Genomic DNA, 22302 nt, shown 5'->3' with positions numbered 1-22302 from the left:
CATCAGGAAAATCGATGCAGCGCCTGTCCTACATCTGAAATTTCGAAGCAGTGCCTGTTCTCACCGCAGACCATTCACATAGTGCGTCAGAAGTTTACCACGCTTCCACCCTGGGCGTCAAACCTTCAACATCGCAGCAAGGGCCTGAGGCTGCGTTTCCGGAAATCGTTGCATCGTTCTCCTGTGGGGGAAAGAATTGACGCATCACCCACCCAGCGGGGAAAGAGTTGATGCACTGCCTCACTTGCGAGTAAGGAATCAACGCATTGCTTGCTTTTCTGATGTATCACCTCTCTTGCGGCTTTATTCTTGATGCATACCAGGACCTTTGTGCTAAGACAATGCATCCATTGATTCCTATGGATTAATACTCTTTTAACTTTACAAATTTATATATTTTCTTGTGTATGTTCAATTTTTGTCATCTTGGTCTTGTTTCACTTAGATAAATATTGGCTATTTTTCCAAATTGGTGTGGAGTACTGTGTTACTGTGTGTATGTGTGTACAAATACTTTGCACATTGCCTCTGAGATAAGCCTGTCTGCTTGGGCCAAGCTACCAATGGGATGAGCAGGGGTTATCTTAGGTGTGTGACTTCCTTACCCTAACTAGAGTAAGGCTCCCTACTAGGACAGGGTGTCAACTGACTGCCAACTAAAGACCCCATTTCTAACACTGGTGATCAGCAGTGATGATAGGACTTGTATTTGTACCTGACATACAGTGATTGGTGCACACTACTGTCTCAGTGCAGACTATTATGTGAACACATACCACTTTTTCCTTTTGGCTTTTCTTTGCCTTCCCGGAACTTTTCAACTTTTTGAATCTTATCCATAAACATGTCTCAGTCTGATGAGCCATCAGTTGGAGCTGCAGAAATAGTGTTTGATCAGGATAGGTTGGAAACCTACACAGTACCCCATCTCAAAACGTTCTGTAAGGAGTTCAATTGTCCTGTTAAAGGCCTCAATAGGAAGGAGGAAGTGCAAAAGGCGCTGAGCCCCTGGATGGCAGCAACGGAGGCTGATGGGCTCACAGAGGAGGAGAATGTTGTTGTGGAAGGAGAGAAGCAAAGCATACATGGTTATACAGTGGATAACCAGGATCTGCCTGGGGGAGGGCATACTTCAGGGCAGGTAGTAGTGTTTCTTCCAAGGGGATGACCCCAGAGAAGCTGAGAGCAGACAAGCAGAGAGGAGACATCATTTGGAGCTTGAGAAGCTCAGGTTGGAAGCAGAAAGCAAAAAGTTTGAAATGGAGCAACAAGAGAGGGCAAGGACCCTTGCTATGGAGGAAAATAATTCATTTTTGGCTCACAAATTAAGTATTAAGGAGCTGGACCTCAAAGCCAAGCAGGACGAACCCAGCAAAAATAGCGGCAGCATACTTTCAGTACAGTCTGAGAGGAGAGTGCACATTCCTAAAGGATTATAAGAGGGAGGATGATATACACTTTTGGTTCAAGGGATATGAGTCAGCTCTCCACACAAACGGGGTCCCTGAGGTACACTGGGAGCAGATCCATGGAAGCACTTTGAGGTAGAAGGTAGGAACACCTTGACAGCCCTACAGGATCCCCAGGGATTCACCTACTTCACCATGAAGGACACCCTACTCACCAGGTAGAGTCTCACCCCAGAGCAGTACAAGGAAAATGTAGGTCCTACAAGAAGGTGGATTCACAAAATTGGCTAGCATGTGTTGATTCTTTTTGCAGAGCACTGGATGGTTGGGTGAAGGGCAGCAAGGTAACAGATTATGAGGGGCTGTACAATTTGGTTGAATGGGAGCAACTGTATAATCTTTGTTTTCCAGAGCTGCAGCAGCATCTGACTGACAGCAAGCTGGCTGATACCAGGACCGCTGGGAGAATACCAGGGTCCACAAGAGTTAGTGGGGAGACTCCATCAAAGGAGGTAGGGTCCCAATCAGAAGAAGTGGGGAGCAAAGGTAAACAGGGGGAGTTCTCTAAAGGACCCCAACCTAGTTCCCACGCTAAGGATTCCCATCCCCCAGGTGAGAAGAAGCCTTGGAACTCCACAGGAAAGCCTGCAGAGAAGGGTCCTCACAAATGTTATGCATGTGATCAGGAGGGTCACATAAGGGGGATCCTAAGTGTCCCAAGTGGACATTGGCACCTCCTAGTGCATAGTCAAGGGAATTGGCCAGTTTAGCGCTTGGGGAGGAGTTGGTTTCAGGAGAAGGATAGGAGCCAGCTGAGATGACCCTTGTCTCACTAGGGACACTGAGATGGTCCAGAGGACCCTCGCGCCTGAGAACACAAAGAAGAAAAGGCAGTGGTTGACATCAATGGACAGATGGTGGAGGCTCTGAGAGACACAGGAGCCAGTGTGACTACTGTCAGGTGTCACCTGGTATCTGAAGAGCAGGTAGTCCCTAATGTGTTTTACCAAGTAGCTGCTGTGGACAGCTCTGAAGGCCAGTACAAGGTGACACAGATTTCCTTTGAACGGGGAGGGGGGTCTCAGGTTCCTTGAGGGAAGCTGTGAGTCCAACCATGCCTGTTGATTGTCTGCTAGGTAACGACCTGGAGGATTATCCTTGGTGTGAGGTGGAACGCAGGTCACACTTGGAGATGGTGGGTCTGTCTGAGTGGGCATGCGTGACCACTCGGTCTATAGCAACAAGTAAGGGGGATCAGGAGGACCTGGAGCCTGAAAGGGTGGCCCAGGTGCCTGCCAGGAAGAGGAGAAGCAGAGGGTGTGGGAAAACATGCCCAGAAGCACCCACTGTCTGGGAGGAGGCAGAACCTGAAGGGGACACCCCAGAACCTACAGAGGAGCAGGTGGTCGAACTGGGGGATGTGCCTGAGCTGATCCATTGGCAGCAAGAAGGGGGTCTCACCAGGGAGGAGCTCTGCAAGGCGCAGAAGCCTTGCTCTTCTCTTGAGGGTCTGTGGTGGCAGGTTTCCGACCAAGCAGCTGGCCAGGAGTCTGGATCACATTGGATATACTGGGAGAATGGTCTCCTGTGTAGTGAGCCAAAGGTTGCTGGCCTGTGGCAGCAATAGTGCTGGTTGTACCCAAGTGCTTCATAGTTGTGTTTATGTACTCACAATTTTAAAATACATCTTTTGGTGAAGATGTTTTTTAAAATGTAAGTTTGAAAATGCAACTTTTAGAAAGTGGGCATTTTCTTGCTTAACCATGCTATGCCTCTGCCTGGCAGTGGAATACACATCTGGGTCAGACTGACAGTTGGACTGTTTATGAATTCACTGTAGTCACACAAAAGAAGCTGAGGTATGGGTCTTCCTGGGCTAAAGTGTCAGTTTGTCTACTTCAAAGGCAGAAATGAGTATAAGAATTGGACTGACCCCACAACTTTAGAACACTTTTGGTTCAAGAGGAGACTCTGCCAAGGAGAAGAGCTGAAGACTTGTGAGGAGAACTACTGGCCCTTTGCTGTGTGTGCTTTGCTGGGTTGGCCTGCAGTTGCTTCTTCTGCTTTGTAGAGGACTAGGACTGGACTTTCCTGTATATCCTGCTTGTGAAGTTTCTCAATGGGCTTGAAATGAGCTTGCCTCCTGTTGTGAACTCCCAGGGACATCAAAGTCTTCATCTGCCAGTGCTTAAGCTTTTCTGCTGAGAGTCCTGACTTGCTAAGTGGTGCCAAATCCATTCCATTGGCCCTTAGAAGTGGAAGCTGGTAACCTGCGGGGGGAAATCCACGCACTGCTGTGTGTGCATCAGAAAAAAATGACACAGTGCCTGTCCCGCTACTGAAAATTCGACGCAGGTCATGCCTCGGGGCTGGAGAATAGACGCAGTGCCTTTTCTCCTGTGGAGAAAGAATGGATTCATTGCCCACCCTGCAGGAAAAGAATCGTCGCACAGCATCACTTGCGAGTTAGGAATCGACTCATCGCTTGCTTTTCTGATGCATCACCACACTTGCGGATTTATTTTTGGGCATATCAGGTACTTTGCGCTAAAACAACGCATACATTGAGTCCTAAGGAATAAGACTCTTTTATCTTTAAAAAATTTGATAATTTCTTGTGTATATTGAATTTTGTCGTTTTGGTCTTGGCTTTTTTACCTTCGTGTGGAAATGAAAATCCACATCTGAAACATAACTTCTTTTTACGTGTAGACATTACTTGGTGTACTTCAGTCTTTTGCTTTGGCTTACTTTTCACATTCATGACTGATTCACTCTGGGCACTTCTGGCATTCATGTCAGCAGCGTACCTTTCAGCACGATCTTCACCTCTGACAGCATTAACACTCACTCCAGACTAAGAGCCATACTTATGGGCTTCTGGCACAGGGCTTCTGGCACAGGGCAGAGCAGCAAATCATCTTGCTGCACTGCCCTGTATCAAAAGGAAAGGGCAGGAATGTGCAGTATCTATAGCATACTAAACACAACAGAGGTGTTCCCTAAAAACCCTATTACAACTGGGTAAATAAAAGTCAAATACACAGCCCAAAACAATTGTTGTAATAGGAAAAAATACAGATTATGAATTGCATCAGTGAATACATTAATTAATCATTGGACCTGTAATAAATCCATTCTAAAAACATTTTTATTTTTGCATCTATCAAAGTCACACTTGAGCATGTTACTCAGAGCACCTGAAAAACAAATTATGACAAAATCTTCCCTTGAAAATTATAATACAACACAATTGACAAACAAAGAAACAAAAAAGAGTATGCCTGGTCTCTGGCTGGTAGTCCACTTTTAGCCCTACTCCAATCTTCCAATCTTCCAATTTCACCCAATTTTATGTGGCTGTTATCATAAATTTATATACTCATTCCACATGGGAGGTAGTACAAGTAGAAAATACATCTATCCATGCTCTTTGCAAAATATGTATCTCCTATATCCATCTGAGTCTCTTTAAAATTTCGAACAACTCCTCCAGTTATAATGTCGATGTGTTTCAGCCCCTGTCTACTACGGGCTTCCTCAGGTCCGCAGAAGATAGAAGTGCCTAGTAAACAAACATTATAAAAACATCTGAATAATTCAGCGTTTCAAAATCTATCACACCTTGTGATTATCACCCCTCGTGGTTATGACAGTCACCCCGAGCCAACCATAAAATAAAATCACAAACGCAAGATTTACACAGTGTGCATAACCGTATAAAACACAGAGCCACTCTTATATCAAAGGCATACGGCGCAATCCTGTCCTTTCCCCCTGTGCTGGTGAACAATGTGCAGCCTAGCAACAATGCAGGCACCCGTGCAAGGGTGTCTGCGTTGCATGCACGATTGTTTTTGTGCAGGAAGGTCCACCTTCCTGCACAAAAACAACCCTAGGAGTCATTTTCCTCTTTCTATGTGCGCTGCAGAATGCAGCGCACATGGAAAGAGGAAAACAAGGACACATTTTGATATTTCTCCTCGCTGCGCCTCCCCTGGGGAGGTATGAGGATTTGACGTACCCCCAGGTTTACTAGGTCTTATAAATCTGGGGATGCATCGAAATCCATAGATGTTGTGTGGTAACACCCACTGCAACACCCATGCAATGCCTCCCTTGTGCAGAGTGGACCCATGTCAGTCAGGATTCAGAAGAAACCATAGCACCGAGACCGCCCTCCTCACCGCCACAGATGACATCCACACCCTTCTTGACTGAGGCGAAACCGTCGCGCTCATCCTCCTGGATCTTTCTGCTGCCTTCAACACAATCTCACATGACACACTACGCACCCGCCTCCACGACGCCGGCATCCGAGACTCAGCACTGCAATCAATGGCTCTCCTCGTTCTTCACCGGCAGAACAAAAAAGGTTCGACTCCCCCCCTTTCTCTCAGAAGCCACTGAGATCAACTGCGGCGTCCCCCAAGGATCCTCGCTGAGTCCCACCCTTTTCAAACTCTACATGACCCCACTGGCCGCCATCATCTCCTACGACAATGACACCCAACTGATAGTCTCCCTCACCCGAACAACCCGACCACCACCAAAAACAATTTCCACGAAGGAATAAAAGCAGTCGGCGCCTGGATGAAAGATAGTTGCCTCAAACTGAACTCGGACAAAACAGAAGTCCTCATCCTCGGCTCCACACCCTCTGCCTGGAACGAGTCCTGGTGGCCCTCTGCAGTCGGAAACGGCCCTACCCCCATGGACCACGCCCACAACCTCGGCGTCATCTTAGACTCATCGCTCTAAGCGTTGTCTGATCAGGTTGCTTCCACACCCTACGCATGCTTCGAAAGATCTACAAATGGATTATAGATCAGGGTGGAACTTACTGGCGTCTAGGGTGGTGTGCTGTCTATCACGGTAATCATGTTTATGCAAAACTTCTCTAAGGTTCTTTGATATGTTGGCTTCAGGATCGCCTTTAACCCTACATGGAATTTTGGCTTCTTTCTTAGGTGCCATCTGAAAAAAGTCACTACCTGAAAGTTGCTTTTGGCTCTTTATTCTTTGAAGACCTACGTCGCTTTTGGCTCTTTATTCTTTGAAGACCTATTCTGAGCCCCGCTCTGCAACTTTGTGGGCAAACAGCTTCGGGTATGGACAGCTCTGTAAACACAACCCTGGGCACTCCTCCTTGAGCCACTTCACCAAGTGCTGTGATACAATGACTCTATTTAGTGGATTTGGTAAGTCATTTATTTCCTCTTTTCTAAACGTCAGTTCCCACTTCCTGAAACCTGGTTGATCTCCACCTTGTAGCGCTTCTGTTCGCAGAGTTATTTGGCAAGTTATGATCATCTTTGGCTGTGCTTTGTAAATCTGGTTGTATCTGCCTTCAGCATTAACACTCTGTATATTATACAATTTTATCTTGCGTGGCAGCGAGGTACCTTTATGTATTGCCTGAGCAGAGGTTCTCGGCCAACTATGTGTAGATCTTAGCAGTGCATTTGTTGTCTCTAGCTGCTTCATATCAACTGTAGCTGCGCTTTGATTCGAAATGCATGAAGCGTCTATTCCGTACTTCGACAGCGACACACATGGCACACACGAGCAGTTTGCTTGGAACATGTCCTTCGAGTTACTTATGCCCTATCTCCTCTCCAGTAGTAGCATCCTCCCAGCCTGGGTACCCACCAATGACTATGCCGTACATGGAACTGCATATTACAGTCTTTATTCTTCTGCATGTAACTGTATACTCAACATTCTAAACTAAGCTTTCATTGCATTCTGCTCTAACAACTATGTCACACTTCTATGGAGTCCATTTTGAGCCAAAAGTATTCCGTCATAAAACTTGCAAAACAATAAAGGACAGATTTACAAAGCCCTAGCACCTCTTAGTGCCACTCTGGCATAATTTTTTTTATGCTAATGTGCCGTTAAGGAGGCCATTCTGCTTCGCTGTAGTTACAAAGTGGTGCAATGCTTGCATTGCGCCACTTTGTGCCCCCTAGCACCACATTATGTCTGCGCAAAGGGTGCGTTCCCCTGCAGGAAAGCCTGTAAAAACGGTGCAATGAAATTTACATCATTTCACAGTGCCATTTTAAGTGTAATTGTTAACGCCTGCTCACAGCAGGAGTTAAAATGACGCGCCCATTACTTTCAAAATGATGTGGGATGCAAGTGAATCATACCACCCTTTACTACCTCAGCTGTCTAGTTTTCAGAGCTGTCTGCGTCTAGTAGGTTTTTTCCAGGTGGCAGCCTTCCCAAGCCCAAAAGGTGCAGCCATTGCAAGTGGGAGGATACTGTGAGTTAGCCAAACTCTCCTCGCCTATTAGTAAAAATAAACACTAGAAAGAATCAGATTTCAACTTGATGCCATTGGGATTGGATGCTTTAGTCCGCAGGGGATCAGAAAGACTGTTGCAGTTTTAGGAGTGAAGCTAGGGCCTGATGTTAGGCTGGTAAAGACACAACCCATTATTTTATAAAAAATATTGCTGCCATACAATGGGCTTTCTGCCCTCTGAGGGGCAGACTGGGGGTAAGTACCCTATCTGTCCACAGGGAGGGAGGCAAAAAAACTGTTTCCCCATTTTTATGGGATAGGGGCATGGACAAGCCCATGCTGGGCAATCACCATCCCTGCAATTTGAAACAAAAGTAACCCCTGGTGTCTAGTTGGCTTTCTGACACACTTGGGGGGCAGAAATACTTTTTCCCTATTTTATGGGTGTGGGGGCATGCCCGTGGCCATGCTGAGCAGCCTCCACTCCTAAAATGTAAAAGATAATAATCCCTGGTGCTGAGTGGGCTTTCTTACCCTCTGGGGGAGAGATTGGGGTAAATGCCCACATCTGCTCCCCAGGGAGGGCAGAAAGACTGTTTGACCATTTTTATGGGAGTGGGGGCATGGCCATGCCCATGCTGGGCAGCCCCACCCCTACTATTAGTAAGAAAAACCCCTGGTGTCTAGGTGGGCTTTCTGCCCCCAAGGTGCCAGATGCAAGTAATTGCCCCCATCTGTCACAAAGACTGTTTCCCTACTTTTATGGTGGTGGGGGCATGGCCATGCCCAAGCTGGGCTGCTCCCACCCCTACAATCACAAATTGTAATCCCTGAAATCTAGTAGCCTTCCCCCTAGAGGGGCATTTGGAGTAATTGCACCCATCTCCCCCCTCAGCACCCATAATATTATCATTTTCAGGGAGGAACACAAGCCCTTGCCCAAGGGACCGCTTTCCCGCTCCTTCATGTCTGGTGGGAAGATCCTTGTTTGGGGATTGCCCTCCTTCGGCGATCCCCAAGCAGGGATCCACTATGAAAAGGTACCATTGGAGAGAGGAGTCTTCCCTTCCCAACAATACCTCTCCTGTGAGCTTCGGTGCTCGGGGAATTTGAGATATGCCCTGAGCACCGAAGTAGTGAAAGTAGAATTAGTTGATCGGTGCATTTCACTTTCACTTCCTCTGAAATTATGTCAGCGGACCACGTGCGCCAATCATCACTTGAGAGAAAAAAATAAAATAGCTTCAGGAGCAGGAGAAACTCTTACTCTGCTTCCGAGGCTATTCTAAATGAAAGGAAATCCCTCTGGTGCTTGCACCAGAAAAACTTCCTGCCTCCAGTGTGAGGAAGGCCTGGAGCCGTCCTCAGCATGCGAGGACCCGTGTGGAGGATGGCTTTAAGCCATCCTTCACACCAATCGAGTTAAAGGGGAGGGGCTACGTGCACCTCCTCCTTGAGCCTTTAAGAGATCCATGGACCCCACCCCTCCCTTACTGTGTCCCGGGGAGCCCACCCCCAGGACACAGTAGTTTTCCTGTTTTGGTGTTGGCAGGGAAATATATGTTTGCTTCCGTCTGGCGGGAGCATTTTCAAATCTCCCATCAAACGGGAGCAAACACTGAGTCTGTGCCAGGCCTGCAGGAGGTTTAAAAATGCTCTGCAGGCTGGGATCAGACTTCTGTTCTATTCCACTGCCTGTATCACAGAGCAACCTACTGCTCCACCTGAAGGGAGCAACATAAATAGCTGCTCCCTCCGGGCGGGAGTAATTCTGGCTCCCGCATTATGTGAGGAACTGACGGGGGCCCTTGGGCTCCCCCCACAGCTCCCATGGTGTTGTTGGTGGGTGCCCAGGGTGGGCACTGGGGCACCCACCTATATTAAAGGGAGGCCAAAGGGGAAGGGGTCCCCAGGGCCATAATAGGCTCGGGAAGGGGGTTCGCTTGGTCCTGCCTCCCCTTATGAAAAAGTATGTCCTTGGGGAATAGCGTCCCCATGGCCTAATGAGTCTTGGGGAGAGGGACCACGCAGCCCCCTCTCCTTAAGAAATAAGTGTGGCCTCTGGGATGGGGTCCCCAAGGCCTAATGAGGATTGGGCCCTCTCCTGTTTTAAAATGCACTGGGCCCTGAGGGATTGGTGTTCCTGGGGCCTATTAAGGCTTGAGGTCGGGGGCAGCATGCCCCTCCTTAGATTTTGGCTCTGGGGTATGGAGTCCTTTGGATCTAAGGGAGGGGTGTCACTCAGCCACCTCTATTTTATTTTTTTTAAACTTCAATCCGAGCTCTGTGCTTCATTGATACCGTTCTCGATGAACTCAGAGCACCATGGGCTCCATCACCAGTGAAAACAATAAAGGGGGCAACAGACAACCTTGCATAGGGCATGTATAGAGCAAACGGATCTAGACTTGGAATCTCGGCCCAAATTCTACAAACCTTTAGAGACCCCTAGCCAACCAAAGGCTTTTGCTATGTCCACTGAGACCAGGGCCATTTCCGCTTCCGCTCCCTCCACTTCATGAAGTATGTGAATGAATCTCCTCAGATTCATGCCATTGTTACTGCCGGGAATAAACCTGCACTGATCCTCATTTACTCAGGCCCTCAGGTGATTAGCTAAAATTCAACAGAGGATCTTCACATCTATGTTTATCATAGTAAGCAGGTGATAGGCTGCAAGGTCTGGCTTATTCTCTCCTGGCTTAGGCAATAAACAGATATCCCCCTCCTGCATTGTCGGTGGCAGCGCCCAATGTCCTGCGCCTCCAGATACACATCCAGGAGACCCTGTGTGAGAGTAGCTGAAAAATCCTGGTACATTTCTGCCAGAAACCCATCTCTCCCACAAGCCTTATGTCTAAGGAGCATTTTCAGTGCTGTTCTCAACTCATCCAATGTAAGGTCGGAGTCTGGTTGGGCATGCGCCACCTCCCATACTCTTGGGAGCTCAAAGCATCTAAAAAAAGCCTGGATCATTGTCTTGGTGATGTCTGGATTTTCCCTGTAAAACCCCTCCAAGTGCAGCTGAAAAGTAGCCATGACTGCTGCCTGAGAGGCCGCTGAGACATCGCTTGGTGCTATCAAATGTGGGATAGGGGCGACAGCCCCCTTCCTTAGTAGTACCTAGGCCAGAAGTCTCCCTGACTTGTCCCTCTTCCTATGCAGCAGTTACTGATAATGTTTCATAGTAAATCTATCTAACCTGTCCCGGTATCCGCTATACCACAGTGCACGGCCGCCTTCTCCCTCCGACGCCCATGGTCAGCTAAGTCCCGCATCTGCAGGCTGGCCAGTTCTGCCTACCCCTCCTGGAGCTCCGGCCACAATTGCCTTCATACCTCACATGTCAGCACCATATACTGGCCACACAACACTAACTTCATGGCCTCCCATTTAGTGGCCTTGCAAGAAGTGGTACCCAATTATGCTCCATGTATTCCGTCAGTGTCTGCGACATTGACTCCCTACCTCCACATCTGACAAATATGTCCGCTGGAAATCACTACAGAGCACTCTGTTATGGAGCCATGACGCACCCTAGTTCATAACAGACAGGGGTATAACCAGACAAAAACCTTCCTTGGTAGGACACAGTCACCTTGTCATTTCTGGGGATCCCAGCCAGCAATATGCCTTGTGTTATAAGTGAGGTAAGGGCAGGTGTACGCTCTGTGCAGCGGGTGCTGTTTCTTCCAGACATCTGACAGCCCCAGATTATGAATCATGGCCCTTAATGCAGCACTTATTCAGATTTTGTGCCCTGGCGAGGGGGGGCCTGTCTAGTTCTCCATCCAACACACAACTGAAGTCACCCAACCAGAGCAGAGGCACATCTGCATCCTGACTAACCAAGTCTTGCACACCATAAAAAAAAATCTGAGTCATCCTTACTGGGTCCATAGGGGTTTAGCAGGAATATGTCCCTCCCATCCAACTGCCCCTGTACCAACATAAATTGGCCATCAACATCTGCCTCCATTTATGATAAGGAAAGTGGAGTTGCCGGCATGAACAGGATTAAGAAACCCCTAGCATATGTAGTGTAAGAGGCATGATAAATCTGATCCTTCCACATCGTAGCCACTTTATGGGCCTCAGAATCACTCAAATGGGTCTCCTGGAGACAAGCTACGTCAATTTTATGTCATTTTAAGAAAGAAATCATACTATAGCGCATTGTGTAAGGGCCCAACCCCCAGACATTACATGTCAAGAATCTGTATTTATCTCCCATGTAAGAGTTGTAGTAAGGCAAGCATCACTCCCTGGACCTACAATGCATTAACACCCAGTGCAGCTGCTACATCACACACATAATACACACCAAAAGAACAGAACCCCAACCATGAACTCCACCCCTGTCTAATGTAGTGTAATATGGTGCCTACTTGCGTCTACCCAAATGATGGTCCAGGACAACACCAAAAATATTACCCCATCTAACAGTGACAGGCCCCCACACACACAGCTTCTAACCCAACCAGGCAGCAAAAAATAAGCGATAACAGGAATTGCCTGCCCCTCCCCAGGGAAAGACTGGAGACACCCCCAATCAAGAGGAGCCATGCGACCCAGCCCAGAACAGCCATCCTCAAACTGTCACACCCAGGACATACACACAAGGTGATGCACTAAAGCGGGCAGTCTAGTAAAGATTCAGGGGCCACCAATCGAGGAGAGCACCATGACCATTCACTCCAGAACCGCACCCCAATTTCCTCAAAACGTTTCAGTTGTTTTACTCTGGCAAACAGGAACATAAAGAAGTCTATGACAGCTCTGAGCCAGTCAACATTGTTTCAGGTACAGTGTCATTTGCAGCTTCAGAGTCTACAGTTGCAGGGCTGGTCATTGAGAGCACAACCAGCACCCCACAGACTCCCACCCCTGCCCAGCATCTGCATGTCCACTTCTCCTATCATCTGCATAGTCACCCCTGCCCCCTGAGATCCAAGACCGGACCCCACACTAGGTCCCCAGCAGGCATGTTCTCCAAGCCAGCCAAGAGAGGATCTGTCCCACAATTCAAGCCAATCCCAGACCTCATCAGGATGTTCAAAAAAGTGCACCTTACCCTGCAATATAACTTTCAGTTTGGAAGGATGCAACAGCATGCCTTTCAATTTCATCATCTGCAGCTTTTGCTTTACGGCCATACATGAATTGTGCTGCTCTTATAACCTCCTAGTGTAGTCAGGATAAACTGCAATCTTACTGTTCTCAGACAGTGGAACCGCTGGCTCCCTGGCACCTCGTGAAATACAATTCTTGTCTCCATTATTCAGGATTTTGACTATGATAGCCCTTAGTGGGGTGATGGGAGAGGGGGGAGGAACCAGGAGGGGTGGAGGTATCAGGGCCCTGTGTGCCTGCTCAACGACAAGGATGTCTGAGAGCCTCCGTGGCTGCAGCTGTTGTCTCATCCAGGCCCCCAGAAACCCCTCCACAGATGAGCCCTCGACTTGATCTGGGAATTCCAGCGCCTGAATGCTATTTAGAGCGAGTGCAGCCCTATATTTAAGCTCAGGTGTAACAGTAGACTTCTTAGCCATTTGCTGCTTATGCAGAGAAACATCCCCCTGCAAACTTTTATTGTTACCCTCAGCCGTCATCACCTCGTCATCACCTTGCCACTTTCCGCAGGTGAGCTCTAAGCAAGTGGGCATCAATAGAAACAGCCTCAATCTTGTGTTCCAATGCTGTGTGGGATCCCTGTAGGGCCACCACTAGATCTGCACCTGAGGGGTGCCCCTCCCTCTGGGAAGGTGCCACTTGATTTCATGCCCACCTGCTGGGTAATCCACTGAGAGGGCAGCCTGGGTGTGGTATATTGTGTTATAGTGTTACTGAAGTACGAGCGTGTAGCTTTGTCCTTCCCCATGGTGCACAGTGCCCAGCAGCTGCCAGTAGCCCCCACAAGTTCACAAGTGTCGTCTGGGAAAAATGAGCCTCCCCTAGAATCCCAGCACCAGACTCCACCAGCACCAGCAGGATCAGTGTGACCTACAAAACCGTTCTGGGGCACCCTCACAAGTTGTGTAGCATTGTCCGACCCCGGGAGGTGAAATCATACAAGAGGAACAGGCTTCTCTTCTCTGATTTTCCAGGGCTTCCAGTGAACCGCTCACCAGCTGGCCACCCTCCAACCACCACTGCTCAATTGCTGATGTCTGCACAGTGCCCGCTCTGGCGGCACACCTTGTGCACAGATAGGGCCACCCATGCCATGCTAAGACCCCCCAGGTGCCCCTTTTCCTGCCACTCAAAGGCCTTACCCACGTGGGATCCGTGTCATGCTGGGCCCCACCACTCTTCTTCACGTGGACAGCAAGGCTCATCTGTCCCGGGCCCGCAAGCCCGCCCCCCCCGGCAACTCTTTCCAGTTGACAGCTAGGGTTTGCCAGTGCACGTCTCTGCACATAGGCCCTTCAGTCACTCATGGGCCCCCAGGCAGCACCATCGGCCGAAGTCTGTCTGCCCCAACTTAGGGTGCAAGTTCAATCCACCTCAAAAGTGCCAGGTGCCTCACTGTCACTGGTGAATCAGCACTGCTGTAGGTGCCAGGCTATAATCAAGGCCCGATTCATCCAGCAACAAATGGGTGCAAAACTGCCAGGCAGCTCCCCCATAGGCCCACACTACTCCACCCCGCCGCCTCCCCAGGCAGTCATCAGGGGTGCTGATATGCCCAGCTAGAGGGGCCCATGTCCACCGGGTGATCTTCTTCCTTAGTGGGAGGCACTTTATTCTCCTGTGCCAACGAGGAGCCACGGCGCACCTCAAGTGACTCCTCGGATCACCACTCTGTTCTGGCAAGAGACCCCCTGCAGACAGAGCCGCCACATTCACCAACTCATCTCAGCCGCCAACACGCCTGGCTGCACCAGTACCAATGCTCCACAGGGCCCCACTGCACCAGCAGCACACAGCGACAAGCCCAGCCACGGCCCGCACCAGATCCATCGATCGTCTGCACTTGCTGTAGGTCATCCCCTCCTGCAGATCACTGCGGCTCCCGCCCAAACTACAGCACCAGCTTGTCACAGTGCTTTCCCACACTGCATGGGCTGGAAGGCTGTCCCTGGGTTCAGCTAAGCCTCAGATAGTGGTGGGGCCACAGCCCCCCAGCAGGCCTAAGTTCCCCCTTCTTCAACTGGCAAGTTAGCTGGGCTCTACTGCATTTAACAAAAGCTGTGCAAAGCATAAGGTTCACTGCCTGCAGGGAGTTGGATGCACGGCTTGGCTGCAAGACAGGTCCTGCGACTAACCCCATGCCACGCATGACCAAAGGCCTACGCAGCACAGGGTGAGCTACCTAGGATAGCTGCCTGCAGGGAGTTGGATGCAGGGCCTAGCACTACCCAGGCCCTCGACAAAAGCCAGTTCACAGCATGGGGTTGGCTGTCTGGGGGGGAGCGGCTGCAGAAGGGCTTGGCCACAGACTTAGCCCTGCAGTCAACACCCCACTGCACTTGCCCAAAGGACGTGCGCGGCAGGGGGTTGGCTTTTCATATGGTAATGAAAGATTACTTTATGTTAAAAAAAACAACCTAGAATTTCACTGAAAAGACCAACGGTTAACATATTGTTATAGTTAGGTGTGATAAAAAAGTTTATTTTTATTTAGAAATTCACAAAAAAACAAAGGTTAAAGTAAACTGAATATGTCAGTCACAACATTCACGTCTTGAACTAAAAAAAAAATCACAAATTGGCTAGCTATAACTTGCGCCCCCACCATGCACTGCTTATGACCTTACATATTATGACGTATAACATGTTCTATGACATTTATGACATCCCTGATTATATTTCACATGACATCTTTGATGATTGTGTGTTTTTTTTAGTCAAATCGTTAATGTTCTGATTGACCTATTCACCTAACAATAACGTCACTTTAACTGGTTTTCTCAGTGACTATATATATTTATATGTGATATATTAATTGAATAAAATCAAAGGTTAAAAAATGTCAGTCAAAACAGAACATTTTAAACTTACAAAACCATTGGAATTCACCGGTCTTAGTTATGTCAAGTAACCATGACTCATGCCCTAAAGCACCCTCACCATGCACAGTATACTTACCCATGATGTTATTTCAGATGGCATCGCTGATGTTATGAATGGTGTGATAGAACGTGGGTACTCTTAAACATTTCCCCAGGGGCCACAAGCTTAGTTTGTCGTGTGACCGAGGACCACATTGATGCCAGCAGTGTAGCAATCAAAGTGGTGGGTGATTTTGGAGGGGGTTTATGACAGTATGGTGGGTGTAGAGGGCAGCAAAGCATACACATCTAGTGACTGAATTGCACAATGTGAAACCAGATAACCTGTGATTAATCCCAGTTTCCCCACTTTACCAAATTGTGTGCTCCTAGGCAATTATTCTATTTCACCATCTCCCCATTTTCTTCAATATCATATGCAAGATGACCTCACAATGCATGACGTCAGGATGTGCGCTGTACAAACCCTTATCCTGTGTTTTATTTAACTACATTTTTGTTCATGTATATTAGGAAACCAGCTCACTCAAAAAGTGCACATAAAATTAACTTGCCTGATATCAGAGTGGAGAGAGGAATAAATGTTTCTGAATTTATGTTTGAAATGTATCACTTTAAAAAAAAAATACTTCTCAATGTCCTAATACAATCTTATGTACTAAGATGAAATGGTTCTGCAGGGCCTCGTAATCGCTCGGGGAACTAACACACTCCCTCCCCATTAATAATATGATGCAGCTTCAAGGGATGGGGTTCTCGGGGCCTCATAATGACGTGGGGGTTGAACGAGCCCCCATACCCACCCCCCAAAATAATAAAAAGGAAACCGTGGCTATGGGGGGGGGAGGGGTTAAAATTGAAAAAAGGGGAGGAAGCTGGCCCTTTCTTTGACAGGGGCGCGTATAGGTCAGGTTCTGATTTTCAAAAAATATGTCCCCACTGAGGTTGTCCATAGGGAACGCCACCACCCTCAAGGATTGCACAGCTACGCATCCTGGAGACAAAGCATACATCAAGAATTCAATACAAACGCTCCCGTTGCATAACTTCAGCAAAAGGTTACTTTAATTTCTGAACACAAATATGCTGCCTTTAGTCTGGGCTACAAAACATCTACACACTTCTTCTTCACTCCAAGGACGTAGAATGAATGTGCACTGTCTTCAGTCGTGATTTCATCTGTACTCTGCATCTTCATTCCACCCCAGAAACACTGCACAAATGTGTGCGTTGAGTCTTCAGTCTGTGTTACAGGAGCTGCATAGCAGCTGCAAACAGTGTTTTCACTGAATGGTAGCTGCCAAACATCTATGCATTGTGCTACAATTAATCAGGAGAGCCCAACACCTGTGTACTGATTCAGAACCTCTAGACAAACTACAGCATAACATCAGCACACATCCTCTAAAATCTTTGCCATAACACATGCATGAAATCTGTACACTGTTCGATCCATACTAGAACAACTGCATTACCTGTACCCTTCCTCTGCAATCCAGTCCATAAATACAGCATAACATCTGGAGGCTGCATCTGTGCTATACAATCCAGTCTACAAATACTGCATGACATTTACAATCGTGCTAGAACCACTTTAAAGCATCTGCGCGCTGCCTCTGCAATCCAGTCTATAAATACTGCATAACACCTGAAAGCTACTGAAAGCTACAGCTAAAATTCATCCTATAATCTCTGTTCTTTTCAGTTTTGATCAACCCGGTTGGCCTCTATTCATCCTATAACAGCCCGATGTGCTACATCTACGGTATGCATGTGTCTACAATCCAAGATGTAATAATATCTGTATCACATATGTACACAACATCTTCACTCCTGCTAAGAGTGATTTAACTCGCACAATACATTTCGAGTTCTTTGATGCAGCACAGAGAGGCAAGGGGCACTATGTAAAACACTGCAGGCCTACAATAGTTATAGCATGCATGGTCATTGACTGAGCAGGGGAATCCAGTATGATTGTCCTGATTTTATCTTCATGAACAAGCCATAATTTGCCACGGCTGGACATTGTCCACCATAGATGACCAAAGTGTGACCATTTTATTTACCACGCATATCCAGCGTAGGGCAGTAGGAAGCTTGTCTTGTCAAGCGGCTTTATGGGGACAACTGTCTGGCACCCGACAGGCCAAAAGCACATACATTTAAATAGCCTACAGACCCTAGGTCCTAAACGGTTCACTGCACATTTTACAAAACCTAGGGCCAGATGTAGCAAAGGTTTTTACCCATTCTGTGTCTATGGGAAAAAGTGTTTGTACATATGGCCCCTAGTGTACTATTTCCAGGTCCTGGCGCAGAGCCTCTGATACATGCACACATGCCTACTTGTTGAGAAGTACTCACTTGAAATGGATATTTGTAGTTGCAGGGAATGATCAGGTCACTTTTCACAATTTCGACGCACTTGATTCGGGAAAGCTCAATAGAACCTTTGAGAGTTCTTTTTTTCTAGCGAAAAAATAAAATATCTGAGTCATTATACTGCAAGAATTCACCAAACACCTCCTGTATTACATCGTCCGTCAAAGGTAAGCCTCTCACAGACATTCATCACTCGCAGCTTGGATTACAAGGCCAGGCCTTGTGAAAATAGTCACATACATATTTCATGGCAGCTCAACATCTTGAAGCAAATCTAGTTAACGTGAGTGGCTGTCCAGGCAAGACTGGCCATCAGGGAAAGACTGGTAGGCTCATGGGCGAAGGGCTAATCAGATAACCCACCCCTGAGGGAGCGACACACTGGTTTTCTTAAAGTCACATACTTGATTTGCTGCTGCAAATAAACAATGCTTCTAAGTACTGTGCAAATCCCTGAAGTATTAAAGTAGAGCTCTGTTGCATTTCTGATCTGCCTATAATACACATGGCATTATAGTCTATATTTGTGGAAAGTCATGCTGCAAAACAAATCAGTTGGTCACATTTTTATTGGGGGAAAACTAGAGGCAGAGACTCGCACAACTTTGCTTGGGCTCTATGTGGATGGTATTAAAACATTTCCCAGGGCTGCTTTAAGCACCAGAAAGGAAAGAGAAAAGATGTGAACTGCCCAAGCAATGTTTCAACTATTTATGATTATTCCAACCATATCATAAAGCTCCTGTTTGGATATTTTTATCAAATGATTCCATAGCCAATTAAAGATTAAGTTCTGCAGACAACATTTCTGCTTTGATCCTGTTTCTCCATCTTTTATTCAATTACATGCTGTGTGCACATTCCACTTAGTCCAGGTTACATTAGTCAAATGCATTTCTGCCCTCACTTGTTCCTTCGTCAGGAGTTATTTGCGCTTACCCCCGATATTGAGCCCATTGAGCTCCTCTGGGACGGAGCACAGCTCTCACACCACTGGCATGGGTCCTTCCACAGCGACCTGCCTACAAGAAAACTACTTCAGTGCACCTAGGTACAGGCTCGAGAGTGAGTGAGTCTCACAGGTATCCAGGAATGCATGGGCGAAGCACATCATAAGCCACAGATGCCTTAATGCATTGAATCAAGCTAGCTGCAGCAGTTTCCTTTCAGGCAGACTGTTATTAATCAGAGCAACAATATAATTGTAGGAGGCTGGCCTGGCTTATAGTGGATACCTTGTGGTACTTACACCTTGTGCCAGGTCCAGTTATCCCTTATTAGTAGAATAGGGGTGTTTCTAGCTGCTTAGGCTGATAGAGGTAGCTATGGCAAACCAGCTTAGGCTGAACTAGGAGACATGTAAAGCTCCTGCTATACCACTTATATCATATAGCACAATATCATAAGAAAACACAATACTCAGAGTTACTAAAAATAAAGGTACTTTATTTTAGTGACAATATGCCAAAAGTATCTCAGAGGATACTCTCACTTAGGAGGTAAGTAATATACATGAATGATATGTACACAAACCCAAAACAGGTAAGTAACAGTAAGAAAAGTAGTGCAAACAATGTAGAATCACAATAGGATGCAATAGGCAGACATAGGCCTAGGGGCAACACAAACCATATACTCCAAAAGTGGAATGCGAATCACGAATGGACCCCAGACCTATGGGAAGATGTAGAGGGTCACTGGGACTGTGAGAAAACAGCAAGGGTGTCCAAAATACTCCACCCCAAGACCCTGAAAAGTAGGAGTAAAGTTACCCTGCTACCCCAAAAAGACAGAATAGTCGTAATAGGGGATTCTGCAAGAACCACAAGCACCAGCAAAACACTGAAGACGGATTCCTGGACCTGAGGACCTGTAAAGGAAGGGGACCAAGTCCAAGAGTCACGCAAGTGTCCGGGGGGGGCAGGAGCCCGCCAAACCCCGGAAGAAGGTGCAAAAGGGCTGTAATGGTGTCCCCGCTCTCACAAAGTCCGGGGAATTTGTCCTGAACAATGTGTGGGCACCTTGGCTAGTGCCAGGGTGCCCACACACTAAGTAACTAGGCACCTAACCTTCCTCAAGAGAGGGTTAGACATATAGGTGACTTATAAGTTACTTATGTGCAGTGAAAAATGGCTGTGAAATAACGTGGACGTTATTTCACTCAGGCTGCAGTGGCAGTCCTGTGTAAGAATTGTCTGAGCTCCCTATGGGTGGCAAAAGAAATGCTGCAGCCCATAGGGATCTCCTGTAACCCCAGTCCCCTGGGTACCTAGGTACCATATACAAGGGAATTATAAGGGAATTATAAGGGTGTTCGTTCCAGTGTGCCAATGAGAATTGGTAAAATTAGTCACTAGCCTGCAGTGACAATTTTAAAGCAGCGAGAGAGCATAAACACTGAGGTTCTGGTTAGCAGAGCCTCAGTGTTTCAGTTAGGCACCACACAGGGAACACATATAGGCCACAAACGTATGAGCACTTGGGTCCTGGCTAGCAGGATCCCAGTGACTCATATCAAACACACTGACAACATAGGGTTTTCACTATGAGCACTGTGCCCTGGCTAGCAGGATCCCAGTGAGACAGTAAAAACACCCTGACATATACTCACAAACAAGCCAAAAGTGGGGGTTACAAGGATAGAAAGAGGCTACCTTCCTACAATAATCCATGAAGATCCTTGGACCATTGATTCTCGGCCCAAGAAACTCCAGCTTCGTTACTCAAAGAATGATGTCCTGGTGAAGACGACCCTGACGTTGCTCTCCAGTTCAAGAAGTTGATAAGCTGAGACAGACTAGATAAAGGTTTGATCTCATGTGATTGTTTCATTATTCTTCCTGGAATGCTGGTGAACGTCAACTCCCTAGTAAAATATCCTTGTCTTTTAATTTACACACGTTTGTGTCATCACCTGGTGCACTGGACACTGCACATTATGTATCTATGATTTACAGATATGGAATGAAATTATATATAAACATTTGTAAACCTGTAATAAAGTTGCTATGAGGTTTAATGCATGCTAACAATTATATTGTACTTCAGAAACCCTGGTGGACAAGATAGCCTACTTCACACTAGTATTCTACATTTGAATTGTTGAATGAACCCTTCTAGAACCACTGCTTTCTAGAAAACGAATTTCAGAAGAAAGTTCAAGAACTGATGGCAAATTCTGGAGCACAAACCTCAAGGACATTTGAAGCACCCATGCCATTTCCTGGAAGCTAAAAACACAGAAAGAGACCCAGCTGAATCTTGTTATTTGTATACTATCCACTCCAGAAGTATCTCTATATATATACGATGTGGTCATAATTACAACGCAAACACAACAAGATGATGGACAGAGTGCTGAAACTTTTCAAACACTCAACCCCAGTCAAGAGATCTGGGTTGAATACATTGTGCTTTTCTCACATTGCCACCCAGTTTGGATCCAGCCATATGCAAATCAGTCTCGAACCTGCTCCACATGGGAACAGTCCAGCCCGAGCTGCCAGGCCCTCCCTGGACTGGAAACAAGCGTCCTGGGACCGGTTTTGGCGTATCACCCCTCATCAGCCAGGCTAGCTTGAATCCTGTGACACAGCGTGAAAGAGGGGCCCATGCCTGGCATACCCTGGGACCACTTAGAGCAAACATTACAAACACAACAAGATGATGGACGGAGTGCTGAAACTTTTCAAACACTCACTCCTAGTCAAGAGTTCTGAGTTAAATCCATTCTTCTTTTGTTAACCACGCCACCCCAGTTTGGACCCAGCCTTATCCAAATTACTCTTGACCCTGCTCCCCATAGGAACAGTCCAGCCAGAACTGCCAGGCCAGGTCTCCCTGGTCTGGAAACAAGCGCCCTGGGACTGGTTTCAGGGTACCACCCCTCATTAGCCAGGGTAGCTTGAATCCAGTGGCAAAGCGAGCAAGGGACCCACATGCATACCCTTGGCCACTTAGAGCAAACATAGCAAACACAACAAGATGATGGAAGAAGTGTTTAAACTTTTCAAACACTCACAAGTACAACACCAGTTTATGAAATAGCTTATATTTAGCATGCCTTAAGACTTTAATCTCACAAAGAGGTTTGGCGGATCCAACCATTTTCCTATGACTTGGCCTCTAGAAGGCGCTCTCAGTACCCATGGCTATTGGAACAATTTGAACACAACAAGATGCGCAAATTACCCTTTGGTTAGTCTTAAGTCATGGCCCTCAAAAGGATCTTTGTGTA

General features: G+C 47.1%; 1 protein-coding gene across 3 annotated transcripts in view; it reads right to left on the bottom strand.

The window, feature by feature from the left end:
- The window catches only part of ITK (IL2 inducible T cell kinase), a 296941-nt gene that overhangs the window by 230516 nt on the left and 44123 nt on the right, over positions 1–22302 (bottom strand). For all 3 annotated transcript variants that reach the window (XM_069199642.1, XM_069199643.1, XM_069199641.1), the window contains one exon: positions 18048–18152. In XM_069199642.1, coding sequence (XP_069055743.1) covers positions 18048–18152 — 105 coding nt within the window. The remainder of the gene's footprint in view (positions 1–18047; positions 18153–22302) is intronic.

The sequence above is a fragment of the Pleurodeles waltl genome, chromosome 7 (assembly GCF_031143425.1).
Source record: "Pleurodeles waltl isolate 20211129_DDA chromosome 7, aPleWal1.hap1.20221129, whole genome shotgun sequence".
Lineage (NCBI taxonomy): Eukaryota > Metazoa > Chordata > Amphibia > Caudata > Salamandridae > Pleurodeles > Pleurodeles waltl.
Note: the sequence above shows the minus strand (reverse complement) of the source record. Positions and strands in the feature narration are given on the sequence as shown.